Source organism: Rhinopithecus roxellana, chromosome 11 (assembly GCF_007565055.1).
Source record: "Rhinopithecus roxellana isolate Shanxi Qingling chromosome 11, ASM756505v1, whole genome shotgun sequence".
Classification (NCBI taxonomy): domain Eukaryota; kingdom Metazoa; phylum Chordata; class Mammalia; order Primates; family Cercopithecidae; genus Rhinopithecus; species Rhinopithecus roxellana.
This window is the reverse complement of record NC_044559.1, coordinates 138,125,835-138,148,614: the sequence shown is the minus strand read 5'-3', so window position 1 is coordinate 138,148,614 and position 22,780 is coordinate 138,125,835. Positions and strand designations below refer to the sequence as shown.

Sequence of the window (22,780 nt, the reverse complement as noted above, 5' to 3'; positions counted from 1 at the left end):
TTCATCAAAGAAGACACAGATGGCAAATAAGCACGTGAAAAAATGCCCGAAACCATTAGTCACTAAAACTTCAAGATACCACTCTACGCCTAAAAGAAAGCCTACAATTTAAAAAGACTGACATTACCAGGTACTGGAAAAGATGTAGAGTAAAGCAACCGGAAGTCACATAAAGTTATGGTGGCAATGGAAAATGGTGTAAACACTTTGGAAAACAGTTGGGTAATTTCTTAAAAAATTAAATGTGTACCTATCATATGACCCATTTAGTCCATTCTGAACTACTTATTTACCCAAAAGAAATAAAAGTGGTGGTTCATATAAAGACTTCTACAAAAGTGTTCACAGCAACCTTACTCATAATAGCCAAAACCTGGAGATAATTGTTTATCAACAGGTTAACAGATAAATAAATTGCTACACATCATACAATGGACTACCCACTAGCCAACAAAAAGAAATGAAGATGCAACAACATGGATGAATCTTGAAATAATCATGCTGAGTAAAAGAAGTTAGACAGAAAAGAGCACATATTGTAGGATCCCATTTCGATTAAATTCTAAAGGGCACAACCTACTGAATAGTGACACAAGGCAGCTGAATGTACCTTGCGATGAAAGAGGACAGGATGGAGGGTTACACAGTGGCGTAAGAAAACTGTGAGGGTGACAAATGTGTTCATTATTTTGATTGTGGCGACGGTATATTCACATATTAAAGCTTATCAAATTGTACACTTTAAACACTGTAGTTTACCATCAATTATACCTCACTAAAGTGATTAAAAAAGAAACCCACCACACTTTCTTTTGAAAACAAAAGACGATTCTTAAGTTCCTATGGAAAAAACAATAAGCAAGTGAGAATAGTCAGAAGAACCCTTAAAAAAGCCCCCAGCAGAACATAAAGAGAAAGAAACTGTTGAGACACAGTTTTAATAACTGGGGTCTTAATAACATGATAAAGCTACATAGAGTACTAAATTATAGTAAAAATAAATGAACCAACAGAGATCAATGATATTAACCTGAAAGCCCAGACCAAAACACACACACACACACACACACACACACACACACACATATATATATAAAGAATAAATTCACATACTACAGACTAGGCACAGTGGCTCATGCCTATAATCCCAGCACTTTGGAAGGCTAAGGTGCGAGGTAAGGTGCGAGGACTGCTTAAGCCCAGGAATTCAAGGCCAGCCTAGGCAACATGGCAAGACCCCCATCTGTACGAACTATTTAAAAATTAGCCAGGCATGGTGGTACACATTTGTGGTTCAAGCTACTTAGGAGGCTGAGGCAGGAGTATCTCTTAAGCCTAGGAGTTTGAGACAAGCCTGGGCAACATATAAAGACTGTCTATACAAAAAAATTTAAAATTAGCTGGGTATAGTGATGCAAGCCTGTGGTCCTAGCTACTCAGGAGGCTTGGGTCTGCAACGCTGAGGCTGCAGTGGGCCATGACCACACCAAAGCACTCCAGCCTGGGTAACAGAGCGAGATCCTGTCTCAAGACAAAACAAAAAGAATGACCTTCCAAAAAACCATGTGGCAGTTGTAATCCATAAAAATGACTCAATTCTAACACTTATGAATCTATCTTATGAAAATAAAAAGCATGAGCCAAGAATTATTTCAGAGTTGTTCAATGTGGAGTTCTTTATAAAATGAGCAAAGTACAAAACTACTTAGATATTGAAAAAATTATGACTTCAATAATGGTATGATATTTAAATAATAAAAATGAAATCTTTGAAAAAATTTAATGACAAAATTTATATAAAGTACATCACTTAAGCAACCCTCCTGTCAAAAATTATATAAAGTACAACTAAAAACGTTTATACACATGATTTTTAAATGACTAGAAGGAAACTGTTGAAGAGCTTAACAAAGGTTTTTTATGGGTTAGTAGAATTCTGGTATATTATGTACTTTTCATTCTAAATTTTCTACAATGCATACTACCTTTATTATGAAAAGAAAAACATAAATGCCATTTGTATGTATTTTTCACATCACACAAAATCTATTTTTAACAAACACATGATTAAAATTTATGGAAAGTTTCTCACTTTTAAGGTCCATATGTAGTAAATCAGTTAGCCAACTGAGAAAATAAGATCATCATAAAAGGAAAATCCAGAATATTACCTGGCTCATTACTCCTGTCTGAATTCCCCAAAGCATTTCACAAGTGACTATGATTTTCAATTTGACTATTATCTAAGATACAGAAGAAAATAAAGTTTAGAGAAGCCAGTGTTCCTGAAGAACCCAGCTCTTCACTTACCATCTTCTGCTAAGACCTTGGCTGCATCTTTATCATCTTCCCACTTTCCAGTCACGAAGCAATCTCTGATACTGTTCATAACCTTACGCAGAAAAGTCAGCACTTAGATGAGATGTTCCAATCACTCAGCAAACAACTCTAAGAAATGGCAGTAGGCAACAACTTGCCTTTAAATATTTCCCACCTTCATGGATATTCTCATTCCAAATGAGCCCAGGAAATAACTTTACCTTTGATGGAGACAGTGTAACCACAGAGATAAAACACATTAAGCAGCAGATAGGGAAAGTATTAAATACTACTTGTCTACTAACCTCATAAGTAAACAAACAGATAATTACTAATTCAACTAATTTTCAATTGTATTAAGGTTTCTAAGGCAATGCAATGAGACAGTAGTTTACAAAGTTGGTCTTGCTATTTGTTAATCTAAACCTGTCTGTTTGAAAACTTAATTCCTATAAAATGGGAGAAGATATTTGTAAATTACGTATCTGGTAAGGGACTTATATCCAGAATATATAAACAACACATACAACTAAGTAATTCAATTTTTGAAATGGGCAAACAATATGAAGAATATATACAAATAGCCAATAAGCACATGAAAACATGTTCAGCATCATTATCAGGGAAATGCAAGTCAACACTACAATGAGATACAACTTCACCCCCTCTAGAATGGCTATAATCAAAAAGACAGATAATAACAAGTGCTGGTGAAGAAGTGGTGAAACTGGAACCCACATACAGTGCCAGTGAGTAAGTAAAATGGCACAGTCACTTTTGAAAAGAGAAATGAGAGAGTATAAAGCAAATGAATAATTATGCGATTCTCTAATTTCATCATCTTCTGATTCAACCAAGGAATAATTCTCTAGTGGAAGAATGAATAAGATGTAGTCCTGAATGTGAACTGGAAATATCTGTATGGACTCTCCTAGTTCGGGTCACTGAGAAGGCCTAGAAGTAATGACCAACTCACGGCAGTAAGCATTCCTATACCTAGGCTGTCATGTTGAAATACCATTTTGTACTAAAATAAATCAGGACTTCTTATGGGTGATTCCAAGTGCTCTCTCATATCACAGAGCACGAATTGATCCAGAACGACTACGATTGTAACACAAGGACTCAGGAGCTGGTGTGCACAGACTCTCACAGGCCACAGGTGGGATAAAGAGGAGCTTCAATAACGGATAACAGGTGCAGGAGCACAAGGCACATCAACTACATTTATATCAATGACATCACAGTGATACTTACAAACAAGTATCCTTTGGAGAATCACTCCAAAAACTGATTAAAAAATCAAGCACGGGCTGGGCGCAGTGGCTCACTCTTGTAATCCCAGCACTTTGGGAGACCGAGGCAGGTGGATCACAAAGTCAGGAGTTTGAGACCAGCCTGACCAACATGGTGAAATGCCATCTGTACTAAATACACACAAAAAATTAGCTGGGCATGGTGGCGGGAGCCTGTAGTGCCAGCTACTTGGGAGGCTGAGGCAGAAGAATGGCATGAACCTAGGAGGCAGAGCTTGCAGTGAGCCAAGATCGTGTCACTGCACTCCAGCCTGGGTGACAGAGCGAAACTCCGTCTCAAAAGAAAAAAAAATCAAGCATTTACCCTACATACATGGAAGTGAATAGTAGAAGAGGAAAAGTTTCTCTTTAAAGTATTACAGCTAATATATAAAGAGAAATGATCGAATAGAACACCACCACTCTACGTTCTTAAGAAATTGATGGTTCTAGGCATTGAGCACCAACAACTGATAACATCTAACATCATTAAAAGGACACAACCAGTCTTTATGCGCCTCCTAATGAGAAAACACCACCACTTAGGAAGCAGTTTTGCTGAAAAATAAAAATCAAATTTAAATCCTGTCCAACTGCTAGATGTTTGTCTACAGGGTAACTACAAATACATGGCTATTTAAATTAATCTTAACAAAGATTAAATAAAATTTAAAATTTAGTTCTCCAGTCTCATTAGCCACATTTAAAGAGCTTAGTAGCCACAAGTAGCCACAACCCACAGCTCAGATACACATTCTGCTCATCACAGAAGTTCTATTAGTATTGCTCAGTACCCATTCACAGGAAATACAGGAGGGCCTGTGAAACTGCAGAGGGATGCAAAGCAATCCACAAAGTCCAGAATACAAGAAACTCTACAGACCAAAGACTTGGTTTATTAAATAAAACGTAACCAAAAAAAGAAATGGGAAGGTAAGATTGTTCACTAAAAATGTTAAAAGATAGACTGAAAAACAGTAAGGAAAATCAGGTAAAAGTAAACAGTGATGCTTACAGAAGCATGGAGGAAGAAACCAGGAAGAAAAGGAAAGCATCACCTTAAGAGGCTGGACAACACCTCCTTCTACAGGGAGGAAGGGGACTGTGGCCTGGTGTCACAATTGAGCAGCAATGCTTGATTTCCCAGCCTGAGTGTTGAGTACAGGGATATTCACCTTCTGGCAACCCATTAAGCTAAACAATTGTTTTTACGTGGTTTTCTATATCTGTATTAAATTTCACCATAAAAAATGGTTAAATAAAATCTCATAAAGTGCACTAAGTGTTATCTGGCGAATTACAATAGGCAGTATGATAGCAGGGCCTCTGTGAGAAGTGACATCTAAGTCAAACTGAATTGACAAAAAAGAAGGCAGCCTTTGGAAGATCAGAATATTCTAGAAGGGAATACAGAGAAAGGGGCTGGCATGATGGTTCACTCCTGTAATCCCAGCACTCTGGGAGGTTCCAAGGCAGGAAGATCACGCGAACCCAGAGTTCGAAAGTAGCTCAACATGGTGAAACATTATCTCTACAAAAAATGCAAAAATTAGTCAGGCCTGGTGGCTCATGCCTATAGTCCCAGCTACTGTGGAGGCTGAGATGGGAAGATCTCTTAAGCCCAGGAGGTTGCGGCTGCATTGAGTCATACACTTGTGCCACTACACTCCAGCCTGGGCTGCAGAACAAGACCATATCTCAAAGAGAGAGAGAGAGAGAAAGAGAAGAGGTCTCAGAGGAGGTTGAGCTGTGCTGAGTTTGAGTACTGAATGAATTCCAGTGTGATTACAAAGTGGTGAGCTGCAGGAAGAACATTTAGAGGTATCACAGATTTCTCTATGCTTACAAACAGTAGAAACTATAAATGTTAACTCAGGGGTGCTACATATATCCCAGTGATAAGACATAAAATACATCTGATGTATAAAAACTTATATGTAATGCTTCAAAATAAAGATGCACACTACTGTCCACACTGGAAGCTGAACCTGTCCTCCGTGGGCCACGTACATGGTCTAACTAAACTCAGAACATGTTACTGTTTAGGATGCATGAAGTGCTCACTGCAATATCTGGGAGAATGACCTGTAATCCTGTAAAAATAAGAAGCCAACAACAGGTAAGCAATATTGACATCAGATAATCTTATTCTAAAATAATTCTCTAATTCTCTATTAAACCAAATGTACTACCCAGCCTTACCTCCTCTAAATCCCAGTCATGTGGGGCCTCCACAAGAAATCTGGAACAGTCCAAAGAGTCAGCCTTATGCTTACACTCTCTGTCAGGCTGGTTGACACGAAACAACCCTCCAAGCTCTTCTCGGGTATCTCCAACTTCTTCTTCATTATCTTCTGCCACTAAAGAGGACACCATGGTAGAAAAGCGAGAACAAAAACTACAGCCGTAGAAGACCCATCGTTTTTAACCAGTTAGGCCATGAGTCTTCGAACTCAGGAACTGAGGGCCTCTGTCTGTGATGGGTATGGCAATAGCCACATATGAGTTAGGCATTGAGAGGGCAGGGCGGTCACAGGATAAGAGAACCAGGAAGCTATTGCTCTACATTTGTGGGGCTCCTGCACTCCTGCACGGCAGCAGCTAAGAGGCCGAGAAGGAGTGAGAATATTGGCGGTGGAGGGAGGGAAGGGACATTTAAAGGCTGAGCTTTAGATTACTAAAGAAGAGCGCTAAAGAGTGTTGAGCCTCTCATCACTAAGAGTACCTAGACAAAACCTGAATGAAAAACAGTATACAGCAACCTTCCCAATTCACTGGGCTGAGCTCAAAAGTCTCACCATGTGGCCTTGATCTCACCATGCAGTAACCAGGGAGCACAATGTAAAGTTCATCACTATATATTTATTTTTGCATTAGTTCTACCAGAAAGAATATATAGGTAAGTTTAGTAAAGCATAAAATCAGAGGACAAGGGCAAAAGGGAGAACAAAATGTGTTATACAGTGTTCTAATTCTCAGAAAGGAAAAAAGTAAATATTTTTATGGACAGAAATTTTTTTTGGCACTAATCTACAAAAAAATTCTCATGAAGGACTTTTAAATAGGGAACATAACATAATGCAATGGACAGCATTTGCATCAAGTTTTACAGCAAACCCATTAAATCTACTTTATGAGACCAATGTGTAGTCCTCATAAGCTGATGATTAGAGACATCTGTCAAACATGAAATGTGATGGACAGCAATTATGGATGTCAACAATACCAGCCCAATCCTCCAACCAATTCCCTCATCTAAATAATCAGAGAAACTAAAACATTTCCAGCTCTGAACCAGAATTCTTTACCTGTCCCATAAATAAGCTTTCGGAGGTTTGGAGCTGCTTGCTGCTGCCTCAGAAAGGCCTCAGCTGCCTTTCTGGAAAGGTCTTCCTTCCACTTGAGGGCACCTGAAATGACCAATGCCAACCTCCAGTTAGGCTTGTTTACATGCCTCCCCTCCCTCAAGATCCATCCACAATGCAGCATTTCAACAGTTAACAAAATCACAGAATCAACAGACCCCCAAATGGAGACATTCCATTGGGTACCATTTCGAGAGCCAAGTTCATAGCAGAAACCAACTAAATTTAAGCTTACCTGAGGTTTCTTTGGAATCATTATTTTCTTCCTTGTAATCTTCTTCCTCTTTGAGTAAATCTTCTATATCACTGGTCTCATCAGTTAAGTTCCTTGGCCCCAGTTTCTGACCACTGCTCACTTGAGAAGGCTTTGAAAGCTTTTTTCTAATAGCCTCTTCATTTTCTGAGTCCTCTTCCTCTGCACCGAGTGAGGAGCTTTCTTCAGATTCATCTTCAGACGCAAACGCCTCTTCAGCTGTGCAATGCCCAGAATCAGAAGTGAGGAGAGCTGCTTTCTTCATCAGCAAAGACTTCTCCAGATTCACATGGTCACTCTGGCGATTAGCTGGCGACAGCCCTGCTTTACTACCTTCTCCAACGGCCTTTGATTCTGAAATGCCCCTCTCTCCTGCAGTGCAGTCCTCTTCTTCACTGCTTTCATCAGCTTCCTCTGCTTCCCCTTCTTCCGCTGAGCTCCTCTCAAGGTCATCGTCACTATCAGCAAATGCTGGCAAATCCATTTCACTGTCTTCTTCCAACTCTCCAAGTTTCCGTCGTTTGACGCCCTTACCAGCCATAAACTGATCAGTCATCTCAGCATCTTCCTCCTCTTCTGCTTCCTCATCACTAGAGCCATTTTCCAACTCGTCATCTTCGGACATTTCATCATCTTCTTCATCACTATCTCCAGATTCATCTTCATCTCCAAAAATGGCTTTCCGACGCATTCGCCCAGTTTTTAAGTCCATTTGTTTTTCCTCCTTTGGCATCAATAGCCTGTATTACCAAGGAAATACAAAATAATTCAATTTGTACATTAATCAGCTAATCTAGAAATGGCAATACATTCAATGAAAAATACAAAGAAACAGAAAATGTCAAGGAATTGTTTAAGATGACATAGCATAAGGAAAAAATGATTTGATAAACAATGGAAGAATTAATAAGCAAACTCGGGCATGGTTCCCTAACACCACACTTCAAAAAAACTTAGAGAGAGAATAAAGGAATAACCCTTAAAAAACAAAAATCTAATTTTAGAAAAAAATCGCTCAAAAGGGAAGTTAGTGTTTTGTAGATTTTTTTGAAAGCTGATTAATTTCTAAGCTAAAAATACATGATCTTTAAGAGAAATGGCTGAGTCCAGGCCCAAGGCAGAAAGAAGGCAAAATGAGCCTGGATCCTCTTGTTCTGTTAGAAAGTAAGAAATGCTCAAAGACTAACAGAGACAGTTGAAAGGACACAGGAGACAGGCTGAAGGCTCCTGCGGCCAAATCTGGGACAGCATAGGCAACAGGAAGAATAATGATAGTGATGGAAAATAATCCATGGAACAAAACGCAGTGCATTAGTTAGCAGTGATATGGAAATAAAGGGGAGAAGTGAAAGCTCTTGGTTAAAAATGCCAGCTAACAAATGTAGGAGGAATGACAGAGGAAGAACATACATTTTAAGTCACCAGTGTCATAACTGATAGAGAAGAATCATCAGGAGGCTAAAATCACAGTATAAAAGAAAACTGTATGAAGCTATTTAATGTAGCAAGATATATAAAATTATGAAAACATAAATTTGAAAAAACTGAAAATCACACCAAAAGAGATGGATAAGTTAGAATATAGCAATAATAGGCCAGGCATAGTGGCTCACATCTGTAATCCCAGGACTTTGGGAAGCCAAGGCAGGAGGATTGCTTGGGCCCAGGAGTTCGAGACCAGCCTGGGAAACACAGTGAGACCTAATCTCTAGGAAAAAAAAAAAAAAAAATTAGCTGGGAGTGGTGGCGCACTCCTGTAGTCCCAGCTACTTGGGGGGCTGAAGCGGGAGGACCACTTGAGCCTGGGAGTTCAAGGCTGAAGTGAGCCCAGATCATACCACTGCACTCTAGCCTGGGAGACAAAGCAAGATCTTGTCACACACACAAAAAAGAATACACCAATAATAACAAAATGGTGACTACATAAAGACTGTATAGAAAAAGGAAATGCTCAGAATATAGAAATAAAATTATATTTTATTTTAGACTATTAGAACAGAGTATTCTTGTAGACAAAGATGACTAGAAGGATATACAAAAATGAAAATCGCTAGCAACCTCATTATAAAGGAGTGATCTTTCGGCGAACACTTCGTATCTGTCAGGCATTCTGCTAGGTAGTTTATGCACATTGTAACAAATTACAAACTAGATAATCTCAAAATTTTCAGATAAATTTTACTGGGAGTCATCAATCAATACAACAAAACCAATGTTTTGCAAACATTGACCATGTATAAAGGTATACAGATTCCCAACCCAGACTGAAAAATAATTCACATAAGACATACATCCATGGAAACCTACCCACGGGAGATAATACAGCATAATCTAAATAAAACTTTCAGAGACAAGGCATGTGGCTTCTGGACAGGAACAAACTCCTTGACTCTGCTCTAGTGTTTTGGCCACCAAAAGAAAGCCAAGTGGCCTCAAGTCTCTTAAAACACAAAAGGCAACCTATGGAAGATGGCGTGGTATTTGAGGAATATTTGGGGTCTGTTGAAAAATGCATCCTGTATTTTATTTCAAGAAAAGACTCCCTGTAATATCAGGTAAGTGAAGAGCCCTCAGAGACACATGCACACACAAAGAAAAACAAAACAATATAGAATGAATCCCACCAAAATGTGTTATGATGGCTGAATTATGGGTGATATGATCTTCTGTAATACATCTTTTTATTAAAAATAGAAAAAAAGCAGACTTACCCTTGATTATCTATATCCTCTGACCCAAGTGGGTTGGAATCAGAAAACAGCGTCACTCGACTTGAAGCCATCTTGGCATCAATGGTGGAGTAGGTAGAGATGAGACTCTGGACCAATTCATGGGTGGGCCCCACCTCGTCCTGTCAAGATCACCAAGAAAGAGCACGTGAGAAAAGCACAAACATCCTGGAGAGACACTGGTTTCACTCAGTTTCTCAAAATTATCTTAGACACATTTCCTAAGAACCTTTCTTAATGCCTCAAAAAGCAGAGAAGAAAATCCTTACAACAAAGCTTGAAATGGATCCCCATCTCCATTAAACTTTTCCAAAGTTCAGGGAGTATATAACCTGATAACCTAAACACCTAGCTAAAAAAACCTCAGCTCCAATGCTACAACAATGTTAGCTTTTCTAACATTTTAAAATAACCCTGATTTTAACCCAATACAATTCCACTTCAGAACTAAGAAATAAATATTTGAAATCCACTTTAAAATACAGAATGAGGAGATCATTGTGAATGAGAAAAAGACCAATGAGAGCTGAAAAGCACACTGATTCTGTAGAAACGGGGATGGGCCGTGCAGGCACCACATGGCAGCAATGCCTGCGCTGGGGCCATGGATCAAGGAGGAATGGACAGGACTCTTCTGCTTGGTACAATGAAAAAAAAGTATTCTTTTTATCCTATATATTTACAATATGCATTTGGGCCTTTATTATAAGTACAAGAGAAAAATCTTCAATAAATAAAAGCTGACTATATTATTTTTTGTGATTAAAAAATAGATTCAGAAAGAATAATGAGAGTTCAGAGAAAGGACTCCCATCTCACTGATACCTGAAAACCGTGGCTGCCACCAAGGTCAACATAGACAGCGTCTTTGTCATACAGCACACCCCCAACTCCAGAAAGTGGCGCATAAACCAGCTTCTCCTTCTCATTTAAACAGCGCTTCTTTTGTTGTTCAGGAAGAGCACAAGGGTCTGGGAGGAAACTGATGTCACTCACAGCAAAATCTCCTACCCCTGGAAGACAGGACCAAAAGCAGGCTTCAGCTGACAAGAAGTCAGAAGTATCTACTGTTGACTGGGGGGTTAAAAACGAGCCATAGTCCAAGGGCTTAACCCATGACACTAAAGAAGGGCATTGTGCCACACTGGAACAGTGGCCCTCTAGCTACAAGACAAGAGGACAGAGAAGAGGGGATTTGATAACACCTCTGCAGGCCTGCACATAGCTGGGTTACTTTAAAAGCCTCCAGCGAGGCCATCTTCCCTTGTTTGGTCATTTTTCAGTTTTCCTGAGAAATGAAGTCATCCCAAGAATCCTATGTCTAATTCTAGTATGTTCTACAACAAGAGAATACCTGGCATGTGAATTTGGCTTTTATTTTTCAAGTGTGCTCCTCTTAAATAACCATAAAGTGACACCTTCCGGTCACATTTGATGTTTGTTCGGATATCCTCTGGGTTTGTCAAATCTTCCATCCTAGAAAAATAAACTCAATCATGCAGCAGAAATGAACGCCAAAGTTCCTATACCTCCTTTCGTGTGTCAGTGACTCATCACACTATTGTCCACTAAGCACATCATTTAGAAAACTAGAAAATGCAGAAATAAGGAAGCACCGTTCACCATCCAGCAGCGGAAAAGGGGTAGGCACACAACTGTGTCTCTAGGCTGAAAGTGACATTTTCATCCCAGAAGACACCAGACAGAGAGATGATGTCCACCTGGGGTCGGGGAAGAGTGAAGAACATATTTAGAAAATCCCTTTCTGGAAGAGGGCAAGCCTGTGCTTTGGGATTTGTACTGTGGCTTGGATTCTGGCAGGTGGAGAAAGGGTATTCCAGGCTGAGAAAACCACACGAGGAAGAGCACAAAGGAAGGAAACTGAAGGCACACACGAGGACTCAAGCACCCGGGCACGAAGGCGGCATCACTCAAAACTGAGGCTGAACGTAGGATGGGGCCACACTCTGTAGCCTTAAATGCTTCCAAGTCCTCCCATTTTCCTAAACATCTCATAATTAATTTACTCCCAAAGGCACAGCATCTTTGAGCAACTATATAAGTAGACATTTTCCATCAACTACACTTCTACCTCCACTATTCAAATCGGCACAAAATGAATCCTATCACTGTTCTTTTTCTAGCCTTTTTAGTTTTGAAATATATGGCCCAGGAAGCAACAGTTTACAATCATGTTTTACCTGTCTGCCAGGATATAAGGGTGAGAAGTTTGCCATGTGAGAGGCCTAAACTTCATAACTGTAATAAAACGGCCCAGATTGTGGATTTCTTGGTTTTGATATTCTCCATGCACCATTCCAGAAAGGTAGAACAGCTTGGCACCCTAAACATTAGAGCAAAATTAAAAATTAAATTTCAATTAAATTCTCATCAATACTGCCAACAAAATAAAAGTTCTAAACAAGAAGCAATCCTAAGAGGGGAGACTTCCAGCAAAGCCACCGTCCTGAGGCTTCCAGGGCCTTGCTGGCTTCTTTCAGGACTTATTAGAACCCCACAGAGGCAGACTGCTCTGCAGTTGAGCCGGGGCATCCATCTAAGTAATGGTGAGGAGAGGGAGGTGAGGTGTCTCAGCACAGAAACGGTTCTGTGGCCAATGGACCAGAACAGTATAGAAAGGAAGGGGCAGTGCCTGGTCCTGTAACAAGGAGAAATTTCTGATGTACTCTATTATATAAAATCCTGACCCCAAAACAGCCAGACACTGCCTGGCGCAGCAGGTACAGAGACAAATGAGATACACCAAGAAGCCCAGAACAAGCACTCTCCTGAGGGAAACCTTCCAGAAGACTGAACACACACACAAAGGAATTCAGCAGGCCAGAGACTGAACACATACACAAAGGAATTCAGCAGGCCATAGACTGTGAACACGCATACACAAAAGAATTCAGCAGGCCAGAGGCTGAACACACACACAAAGGAACTCAGCAGGCCATAGACTGTGAACACACACACACACAAAGGAATTTAGGAGGCCAGGGACTGTGAATATATACAAACGGAATTCAGGAGGCGAATCCTAGAGAGACGTTTAGTAATGTCTCTTCAGTAATTTTACTTTTTTTTTTGAGACAAGAGTCTCACTCTGTTACCGAGGCTGGAGTGCAGTGGCGTGATCTCAGCTCACTGCACCCTCTGCCTCCTAGGTTCAAGCAATTCTCACTTCTCAGCCTCCTGAGTAGCCGGGATTACAGGTGCGCGCCACTACACCCGGCTAATTTTTGCATTTTTAGTACAGATGGGGCTTGGTCATGTTGCCCTGAGCTCAAAACTCTAGGCTCAAGTGATCCGACTGCCTCTGCCTTACAAAGTGCTGGGATTACAAGTGTTAGCCACTGCGCCCAGCCTCTTCAGTCTATTTTAAAAGGATTATACTGCTAGTATCCAACAATCATTTCTCCTCTTACCGGGTAAACTTCTGTCCAGAACCTGTGTTTTAATCGCTTCTTTGTCTTCTTTAGTTGCTTATTATGCTTGAAGGAGTCGAGGTGGGTGAGAACTCCCATAATTTTAGGAAAGCCATGTACTTGACAGATGTTTAGAAACTCAAATGTTTCCATTTCAAACCCAAAGCTGGCATCTATAAGCATCAGTACCTAAAAGCAGAACACATCATTTTTCAAAGAAACTACCAAAACAGACCACTTACACTAGGGGTTGGCAATTGGCCACGGGCAAAATCCCACCCATCACCTGTGTTTGTAACTAAAGTTTTATTGGAACATAGCCACATTAATTCACTTACATCTTGTCTATGGCTGCCTGTGCACTACAACTGCAGAGCTAAGTAACTGCAAGAGACATGGCCCACAAAGCCAAACATATTTACAATCTGGCCCTCAACAGAAAAGTCGCACTCCAGACTAAATCAAATAACTACATAGGCATCACCCAGACAGAGAAACCACCACCCTCTGACTTGCTCTAAAAGCCAACCATAAGATGATGTCCACTAGGATGCAAACTTCCATTACAAGAATTTTAATGTATGAGAAGTAACTCAGAAAAGGCTGGGTCTCACCTGGCCCTTACCTAAGAAATTCTAATTTAAAGAAATCAAGTTTTCTGTGAGGTATTTTAAAGCCAAATAACAGGTCTCTGACATCCAAAGAATGGGAAGAAAGTGATAATCAATGAAATATATTAAATATGTACAGAAAACCAATCTCTTCTTTCAATCTCCTCATAGAAAAAAAAAATCTGTTTTTCACTGAGAAGTATGCAGTGGAAACCTCTATCTTATATGTTAATTTGGATAACTCAATTTCTAAGAAATTTTTTTTAAATAGCTGCCATTTTAGAATTAGGTCAAAAAAACAGTAAGATGATGATGAATGGTAGTCTGTAAGAAAATATAAGCAGATGAGACCAATTTTTAACTTTTAAGATGCTTCAAAGATGCAAAATAATTTCAGAATTGATTCCTGGAAACTTCTAGTTTTAAGTATTAAAAACATTTCTGTTCTTATCTTTGCATAGATAACTAAAAATAACAACAACAAAAAAAAATGGAAACAGAAAGGCCCATCTTTGATTAAACTAGGAAACATTCAAAATCCGAAAGCACAGAATATATGAAGGTGGGCTTGTGAGAAAGCACAGCTGCCACTGTGGACTGAGGCAGCAAGCACAGCTTTCCAGCAATACTGGACCAGCTCAAAGGACAGGTGGAATATCCTCACACTACATTTAAAGCCACAGAATGCCGGGGGGCAAGCAGCTGGTTGTAGGGTCAGGAATAATGGGGAACAAACAGTCCCTCAGCTGCCAGTCTTTGTCATCTAAGCCAGTGTTACTCCCCTAATCCACACACGCACGTACACACCCAAATTCACGTATTGTGTGTGCCTTTGCTGTACACAGGAGGCTTTGACAACCCACAGCAGAGCAATCAACATAAGCTAGGCTAAATAAATTATGGTGCCTCCATAAAATGGAATATTATATTAAAAAGGAGGCAGAGTTACAGTACGTACTTATTATATACCTCCAAGATACATTATACGAAAAAAGCAAAGCATAGAACAGTGTGTAAAATAAGCTACCATTTGTGTTTTTAAAGGGTGGTATGTGTGTTTATATGTATCTAAAAGGATACTGCTCTGCAGGGATCTGAGAGACCAGCGGTTATACCAAGGAAAAAGAAAAATGCACATTGTGTGTATCCTGCATTACAGTTAGAGTACTTTACCAAATGTGTGTGTTCCTTTTGAAAAATCTTTAAAAGATTAACATAATAGGCATCTCTCTCAATGATGGATAAGAGGCTGGGAAGGCGAGCAGGGAGGGAGGGACAAAGAGGGAAAGGTTAACAGGTACAAAAATACAGTTAGACAGAATAAATTCTGGTGTCCAACAGCACAATAGGGTGGACTATAATTTATCATATAATTCAGAATAACTACAAGAATGAAACTGAAATGTTCCTAACACAAATAAATGATAAATGTTTGAGGTGATAGATATCCTAATTACCCTGATTTGATCATCACACATTGTATGCTTCTATCAAATACCACATGTACCCCATAAATATGTATAACTATTATGTATCCATAATAATTAAAAATAAAATTAAAGGCATCTCTTAATATGTATGTCTTTAATATTAGAAACTTGCTACATTTTACATAAAAGAGAAACAAATGACTTCTATGAACTATTTTGATCATTTCAAGTACGTAAGATTTAGTAAGCCTACACTACATTAATAATAACACTTATTTTTACTAATAGTAGCATTACATGTTCAAAATTTGAATGTTATTTAGTTTTCCGACATTACAATGGCACAACTTTAAAATCTGTATTACTTTTTACTTTATATTTTAGGAGTATTCCTGGGCCAAAGTATAAAATCTGTAGCTCTTTGTCACCAAACAGCTGTCTAAAAAAAACCAAGGTATCTCTCACCCCACACTTCCTAATCAATATGGTTTACTTTTTTGCTAATTTGTTTTTATTTTTGCTAATTTAAAACATAAGTTAATAGAATACCAGAATAGTGAACATTATCATTTCCATAAATGCAAGAGTGTGTACATTTTCCAAACACTGAGTACTGTCTAGATTTTTTATTGCTAAACTCTGACCACTTCTTCAGGGCAATTCATGTACTTACTTTAGCATTATCATTAAGGATGAAGGTTCTGGAACCATCAGGAACAAGGGTCCCATCTTCACACAAGTTATTTAACTGCTGGGAGGTTCTATTTCATCTTATGTAAACTACAGATAATAACTACTTAACTCAAGGGTGCATCAAGGATTTATGTAGCTAAATTTGTAGAAAGCAGTTAGCACAGTGCCAGGAAGAGTCCAAGAAAAAATGGTACTTACTATGATATATTTGTACGTATATATGTATACATATTAATGAGCTCTTATTAGTTGTGTTCATTAAAGGTTTTCTCCATCCTGTGATTTGCTTTTAGATTTTGGAATACATTTCACTGTGCACATTCCATTTTTATTATTAATATAACAACATTTATTACCATAATTATTATCATCAATTCAATCATATCTACTGTATCACTGATGATGACCATGATTCCTTTAATAATCATAGGACTCTCTTCCCTTCATCATGGGATAAATAACCTATCACGATGCTGTAAGTCTCCATCAACACCCCAGGCTGCCCCTGTTGACTTACCAGATCTGCTACTTTAGCCAGATCAATCATCATGTTAATATCACACCCGCATTCAATAATGGTGAGTCTGCGCTTTTTACCTATAAGTGAAAAGATGAAAATTTTACTTTAAAAAGATCCTGAAAAAACTCTAACCATCAACTCTAATTTTCATTTTTTAACTGCATCCAGTAAAACATCATATAAGTTTACAGGAGTGTACCAGAAGTTCGTTTTTATAGGCAAAAACTGGTAAAATAAAATAAATTCCATTCTGTTTTTCTTACTGTGTTCTAAATTTAAATAATACCAAAAGTCTACCCAGATGAATAAAAGTGCTCAAACAGGGAAAATTCTGACTGCACAGGCTCCATGATAACCATGATCCTGCTGTTCAGCTGCAGGCCAAAGTCTTTACCTCTATCAAAACTTCCCGTATTCCCACTGTAGCTACAAACATCTTCAAACATAATGCAACAGAATATTCATAACAGTAATTATTTCTAAATTAAGGTAAAAAGAAAATGGTCAAGAAAATATGGGCTGGGTGCAGTGGGAGGCCAAGGCAGGCGGATCCCTTGAGCCCAGGAGTTTTGAGACCAGCCTGGGCCACATGGGGAAACCCCATCTCTCCAAAAAAAAAAAAAAAAAAAAAAAGGAAAAAAAAAGAAAAATTAGCCAGGCGTGGTGGCATACACTACTCAGGAGGCTAAAGTAGGAGGATTGCTTGAACTTGGGAGGCTCAGGCTGCAGTGAGCTGTAATCATGTAATCACACCACTGCACTCCAGCCTGTGCCACAGAGTAAGACTCTGTCTCAAAAAAGGGAAAAGAAAATATGGATGTTCCAAAGATAAAGAAAAGTCTCAATCCAACTATACTATTGCAATGACAAGAGATTTCAGACTGCACCTTCCCATTCTACCACTGGAAGTTTGTTTCATTTTCCCTCAAACTTGGAAAGGTCACCATCTCCCAAAGCAGACAATTCTCATAGGAAAAAGAGAACACTCGCACTTCCACCAGAATGTGGCTTCATAAGGCAAGCATGTGCACATTTTCAATGTGAACATTATTACATACTTATCTCCAGGAACTTACCCTTTTCTGAAGCTATAGCCAACTTAGTAAAAGTATAAGAGAGGTAACACGATATGACAATATTTAACATGTTCCGCTCAAGAAAACAACAAACGCATGCATGTCCCTCAGATGACAACAGCCACGCCAACTCTGCGTCTGTGGCGGCATCTCCTACCTGACACAATCGTCACAGGGCCTCTGATCTCGGTCAGCTTCTGCCGGGTGAAGTTCCGAATGAGGCATTGTATCAAAGTGCTCTTTCCAACTTTTGGAGGCCCCATCACCACTACCACTATTGGTGGGGGCTCCAGTGGAGTTCGATCAACCACTGGAATATGATGCTTTTTTGTCTTCAAATCCTGAGTCCTATTCATTAAAAATAAATAAATAGATAAATAGTAAACTCACTTTCAAAATAGAGTAAAAAGTATCAACTTTGTAAGTAGACTTTTTTAGTACATTCATATATATGAGTACTTTAGCACATTTTATTGAGAGGACAACAGACAATACATAATTAACTTGTCAGTTATTAACTTGTTAACTTCTGGCCCCATCCAAATAACTGCTGTTCAATAAAGATGTAACAAGACGACTTCAATAGCATAGAGAGCTGAAAATTAAACACTCCTTAAATTATCTGACTGTTTTAAGAGTGATTTTAATAGTTTTTTTAAAAACCAAAAGGTAAATACCGAGGCAGTGCATCATAACAGAGCAGAGGCTCTGGAGTTAAATTTGGCTCTCCTACTTAATGGTTACATGATTGGAGGTAACTTGTTCTCTTGACCTCAGTCTTCTTACCCATAAAATGAGGGCAAGAATGATTCCTACTCTGGTAAGGCTGCTGGAAGCATTTAATTGAATAATGTTTAAAGTATACCGCTAGGCATATCACAAGGACACACTAAATAAAGCTACGTTAGTATTAAATACTGTAATTTTTGTATTTTATATTATAACTATATAAAACATACCTGGGGGGGAAAAGCACACTTATCACCATAGAAACAGTTTAAAATTTAGGAACAAACAAATTCTATAAATTCTTGCATCTTGGGCAATAAACACCAACCGGTGTGCAGATGCTGGAGGCAAGGCAGCTTCTATGGGAAAGCTTCTCACGTTTTAGTGAAAGCCACACACCACGCATCTCCATGTCCTTTGGAGCTGGACTAGACTCATGAATCCAAATGTCACCTGTGAGAGACTCCTACTATTTAAAAAGAATCAATGGAGGAACGACCAGACTGTACCCTAACATACCTGTGAAAGGATCGAGCCATCCGCACAGCAGACTGAACTGCAAAAGCTTTGGGATTTCTCTTCCGGGCATCTTCTTCGTCTCCTAGCTGGAGATCCTGCAGATGCCGCTTCTTTTTCTTTTCAGCTTTGGGCCCACTGTTTTTCTTTCTGTGTTTTTTCTGGTCCTTAGTCTCCATTGTGGCTATTTACCAATAACAAGTAACTCTAACCTACAAGGAAGAAGGTTGGGGTAAAGAGGTGGGAGAAGCATTTTACAATCCAGGCAATAGCCAGGGAAAAACAGTAAATTTCATTTATTTCTTTATGAAGAGATGATGTATTTATTTACTGAACAAGGGTAGAAATTGCTTAACCATTGCCAATTTCATTTCTCTCTGTTATGCTATAAATTAGATGAGTTACCTCTCCTAAAGTTACATTTTATTGTTGTTACTTTTTATTCATCTTAAGTGTCAACATCAGCAGTATCTATTTCTGCAAGGATAGAAATATTCTATATCTGTATTTTTCAGCCATTTAGCCATCAGCCACATGTGGTTACTTACAATATACTTAGGGAAACTGAAAAAATGAATTTTTAATTAATTTCATTCTAACTCTAAAGTCACATATGGCTACCACACCTGACAGCTCAGACCTAGGTATCAACTGGAATAATGAAGTGGTTTCCCAACTTAAACTAAAACTCAAATTTTAATAAAAAATGTAAAACGTTTTTATGAACTTCCAATATGATCGCAGTATTACTTTTAGTACCTGTTGACTCTGTGAAACTCCTAAATTACCACTTACTTACATACATTTGAGAAATAGCAATATCTTAGCACATTTTATAGAGTACAACAGACAATATATAATTAACTTGTCAATTATTAACTTGTGAGATAGGACTGGTTCTAGATGATACCTGGAGACCCCATGAACTTACAGAGACCCTTCCAGTGATTTCTGAGTTACCTGGGAATCTGTGGCTAATAAATTGGTAATCACTGAATTAGTGAGTTCTTTTTTTAGGAAATCGGGCTGCATAAAATCTGACAGCTTGATTAAAAAAAGGGGGGAGCAGGATGACATTTCATTCAATTAAGGTACTGTATTCATTCTGTTTAATAAATATTTTGTCTGTCTATGATGTGCTAGGCACTGTGCCAGTAAATGGATACAGCTATGGTTTGACTTGCAGAGGAAATCCAAACTAGTATCTTCCGCGCCATGCAATAAGGGCGACATTGGAAGGCTGCACAGGGTGCTACTGGAGCACGGAGGTGAGTCAGAGGCTTCCCACAGACCCACACACCAGCGGAAACAGAAAGTCTTTATATATCACCATAATGTCAAGAACACTGGACGGGAGTTAGGAGAGCTAGGCGGTAGGAACGCTTTGAATCTGAAGAGCTGTGTGATTTCAGTGATTATGTTTCTTCTCTGCTATATTTTAGTTCGGAACTTGTACTAATGTTTCTTTCCCTGTCCTTCTTCGGTGGGAAAAGCACAATTTCGGGTCAACAGATCCGGCTCAGGTCTAAGTCGCCTGCAGAGACCACGTCGCCAGGAAACTACGTCTCCCAGCCACCTTCCCTCCCTGTCCGGGCTCTCTGTAGGGATTCATCCGGTCACTCTCCCAACTACCACAGGACACCTCCGGCAGATGAGAAAAATGCCGCTCCTCGGGAGCAAAGATGACCCAGAGGACCAGGGAAGGACCTTCCCACGCGCACGACTCGTGATCTTCCCAGTGCCCCAGAACCAGCGACCCCACCGCCGCCTACCCCAGCCCGCTGTACTGAACCTGCTGGCAACTGCGACTCCTCAACTCAGCATGGACACCGCCGGAAACGGAAATTCACCGTCGCGCCGACTCGCCGGAGGGAAACAAGAAGGCAGAAAAAAGAGACCGGCGTGGGGACGGCTTTCAGGGCCTGAAGAAACACTGCTGAAAAGCTGAGTGCGGACGCAGGCGCAGTCCACGCAGTGCGTTTCACCGGGTCCAGGTACCTACCGAAGTCGCTCCACCACGCCCTGGGAATCCGCGGCCTCAACTTCCGCAGTGGGACTCTGGAGCAGCGTGCACCGCGCTCGCCCAAGTCCTCGCCGAAGGCCAGGGCGGCTCTGCGGCCTGGCGCCGGTTAGTTAGTGTGGTGCAAAAGCCGGAAGGAGATACATTTGGTCTTGGCCTCCCGGCAGTCACTGTGCCAGGGACGAATGGACTATCGCTCGATTTGGAGTCCACTTCCTCCTCTTTAAAGATGACAGATGAGGGGGATCTCGCGTTCTGGAGTGCCCTAAAGCCCTCTTTTGGCAGGGCGCGGGGTCTCAGGCCTGTAATCCCTACACTTTGGGAGGCCGAGGCGGGAGGATCGCTTGAGCCCAGGAGTTCAAGACAAGCCTGGGCAACATAGGGAGACTATCTCTCTCTCTCTAAAAAAAGAAAAAAAATAAAAATAAAAAAATTAGCCGGCGTCGTGCCGGGCACCTGTGGTGCTTGTGGTCCCCGCTACTCTGGAGGCTGAGGTGGGAGGATCGCTTGATCCCAGGAGATGGAGTTTTCAGTGAGCTGAGATGAGCCACTGCATTCCAGCCTGGGCGACAGAGCAAGACACTGTCTCTAAGAAAAATAAATAAAATAAGGCCCTCTTTTGCCAGGACCAACAAACCCTGAGGGCAGGGACAAACTGACCAAGCCCAAACTGCCTCGCCTTCCCTGCTCCCAGGAAAGGGCTTTCCCTGAGGGAACAGAGCATCTTGCCATTTTTTTCCTGCACAGCTTTGCCTTCCCAGGGATCCGCCCATTGCCACCTGAGGAAATGCCTTGGAGTCCATCTAATCCCCAGCCCAGCTACTTGAGACGCCTACAGAGCGTACATTGTCAGAGGATGTATCTTCCTGTAGTCTTAGAGGGTTTCTTTTCAATATGATCCCGCTGGTGCATTCAAGGCTCAATTCTACACCAAAAACTAGGCCCACTCCTGTCACGAGAACCCCAGGTGTCAGGTCCTCTCACAGGCACCTTGTTCTTGCCCTCAGCAGCCCCCAGGTATTCACTCCGCATATACTATATACTGGGTGCTGGACTAGGGAGGCTACCTACTTGGCACATGCTTCTCTTTCTGTGAAGAGCTTAGAATATTGTAACTTCTTCACACTACACTGCTTACTTCTTGAAGATTTCAGTATCCAGGTAGATAATCCTTCCAATGTCATTTTGGTCTCATGAAGCCCACTCCGGTCCTCTGCCCTACCTTAGCTTCACCCTCCCTCCATGATCAGACCTTAGACCTTGTCAGGTCCAAGGACTGCAACCCCCACAGTATCCCACTCTGACCACCACCTCCTGTCTATCCAGGTCACTCCCTATACTGCCCTGAAACAAAACTCCTGCAACCTTACCAGCACCTCCAATCCAGATCTTACTACCTGTTTACTGTTTCTTCCTTCCTTTATGGCCCTCTCTAGTGAGCCAGCTTAAACTCCATGGCCAACCATTCTCATTGATCCCTTGCACACCTCCTTAACTCGTGCACCTCCCTGTCACCTTCTATCTGCTTGGTAAGATGGGAGCCCTGGATAAACCCAGCTCTCCATCTATTCCATGCCACAACAATGCAACTAAACATGGCTGGAGGAAAACAGGACCATGCCAGCAGTCCTCACTTTAATCATTCTTTGCCTGGTCTATTCAATCTCCCATTGTTCCAAGTGAGTGTTTCACACTTCCTTCTCTCTGTTCAATCCTTCCCACTGCCTCTCCCTTCCTTGCCCCCTGCTTTGCTAAGAGAATAGAAGTGGTCAAAGTCTTCCACAGACTCCCAC

General features: G+C 40.4%; 1 protein-coding gene across 4 annotated transcripts in view; it reads right to left on the bottom strand.

Moving 5' to 3' along the window:
* BMS1 (BMS1 ribosome biogenesis factor) overlaps positions 1 to 21,290 on the bottom strand; it is a 47,681-nt gene extending 26,391 nt beyond the window's left edge. The window contains exons 1-13 of one of the 4 annotated variants that reach the window (XM_030940556.1): positions 20,760 to 21,290; positions 18,971 to 19,179; positions 17,880 to 18,070; positions 16,644 to 16,723; positions 13,393 to 13,581; positions 12,163 to 12,305; positions 11,316 to 11,437; positions 10,787 to 10,974; positions 9,944 to 10,083; positions 7,215 to 7,972; positions 6,923 to 7,024; positions 5,817 to 5,974; positions 2,311 to 2,392 (exon numbers count right to left, since the gene is read on the bottom strand). In XM_030940556.1, coding sequence (XP_030796416.1) covers positions 2,311 to 2,392; positions 5,817 to 5,974; positions 6,923 to 7,024; positions 7,215 to 7,972; positions 9,944 to 10,083; positions 10,787 to 10,974; positions 11,316 to 11,437; positions 12,163 to 12,305; positions 13,393 to 13,581; positions 16,644 to 16,723; positions 17,880 to 18,070; positions 18,971 to 19,146 — 2,329 coding nt within the window. In that variant the 5' untranslated portion in view covers positions 19,147 to 19,179; positions 20,760 to 21,290. Of the gene's footprint in view, positions 1 to 2,310; positions 2,393 to 5,816; positions 5,975 to 6,922; positions 7,025 to 7,214; positions 7,973 to 9,943; positions 10,084 to 10,786; positions 10,975 to 11,315; positions 11,438 to 12,162; positions 12,306 to 13,392; positions 13,582 to 16,643; positions 16,724 to 17,879; positions 18,071 to 18,970; positions 19,180 to 19,927; positions 19,944 to 20,739 lie in introns of those variants that run through there. The other 3 variants (XM_030940558.1, XM_030940557.1, XM_030940559.1) reach the window with 3 other exon arrangements.
* Between the last annotated feature and the right edge of the window lie 1,490 nt (positions 21,291 to 22,780).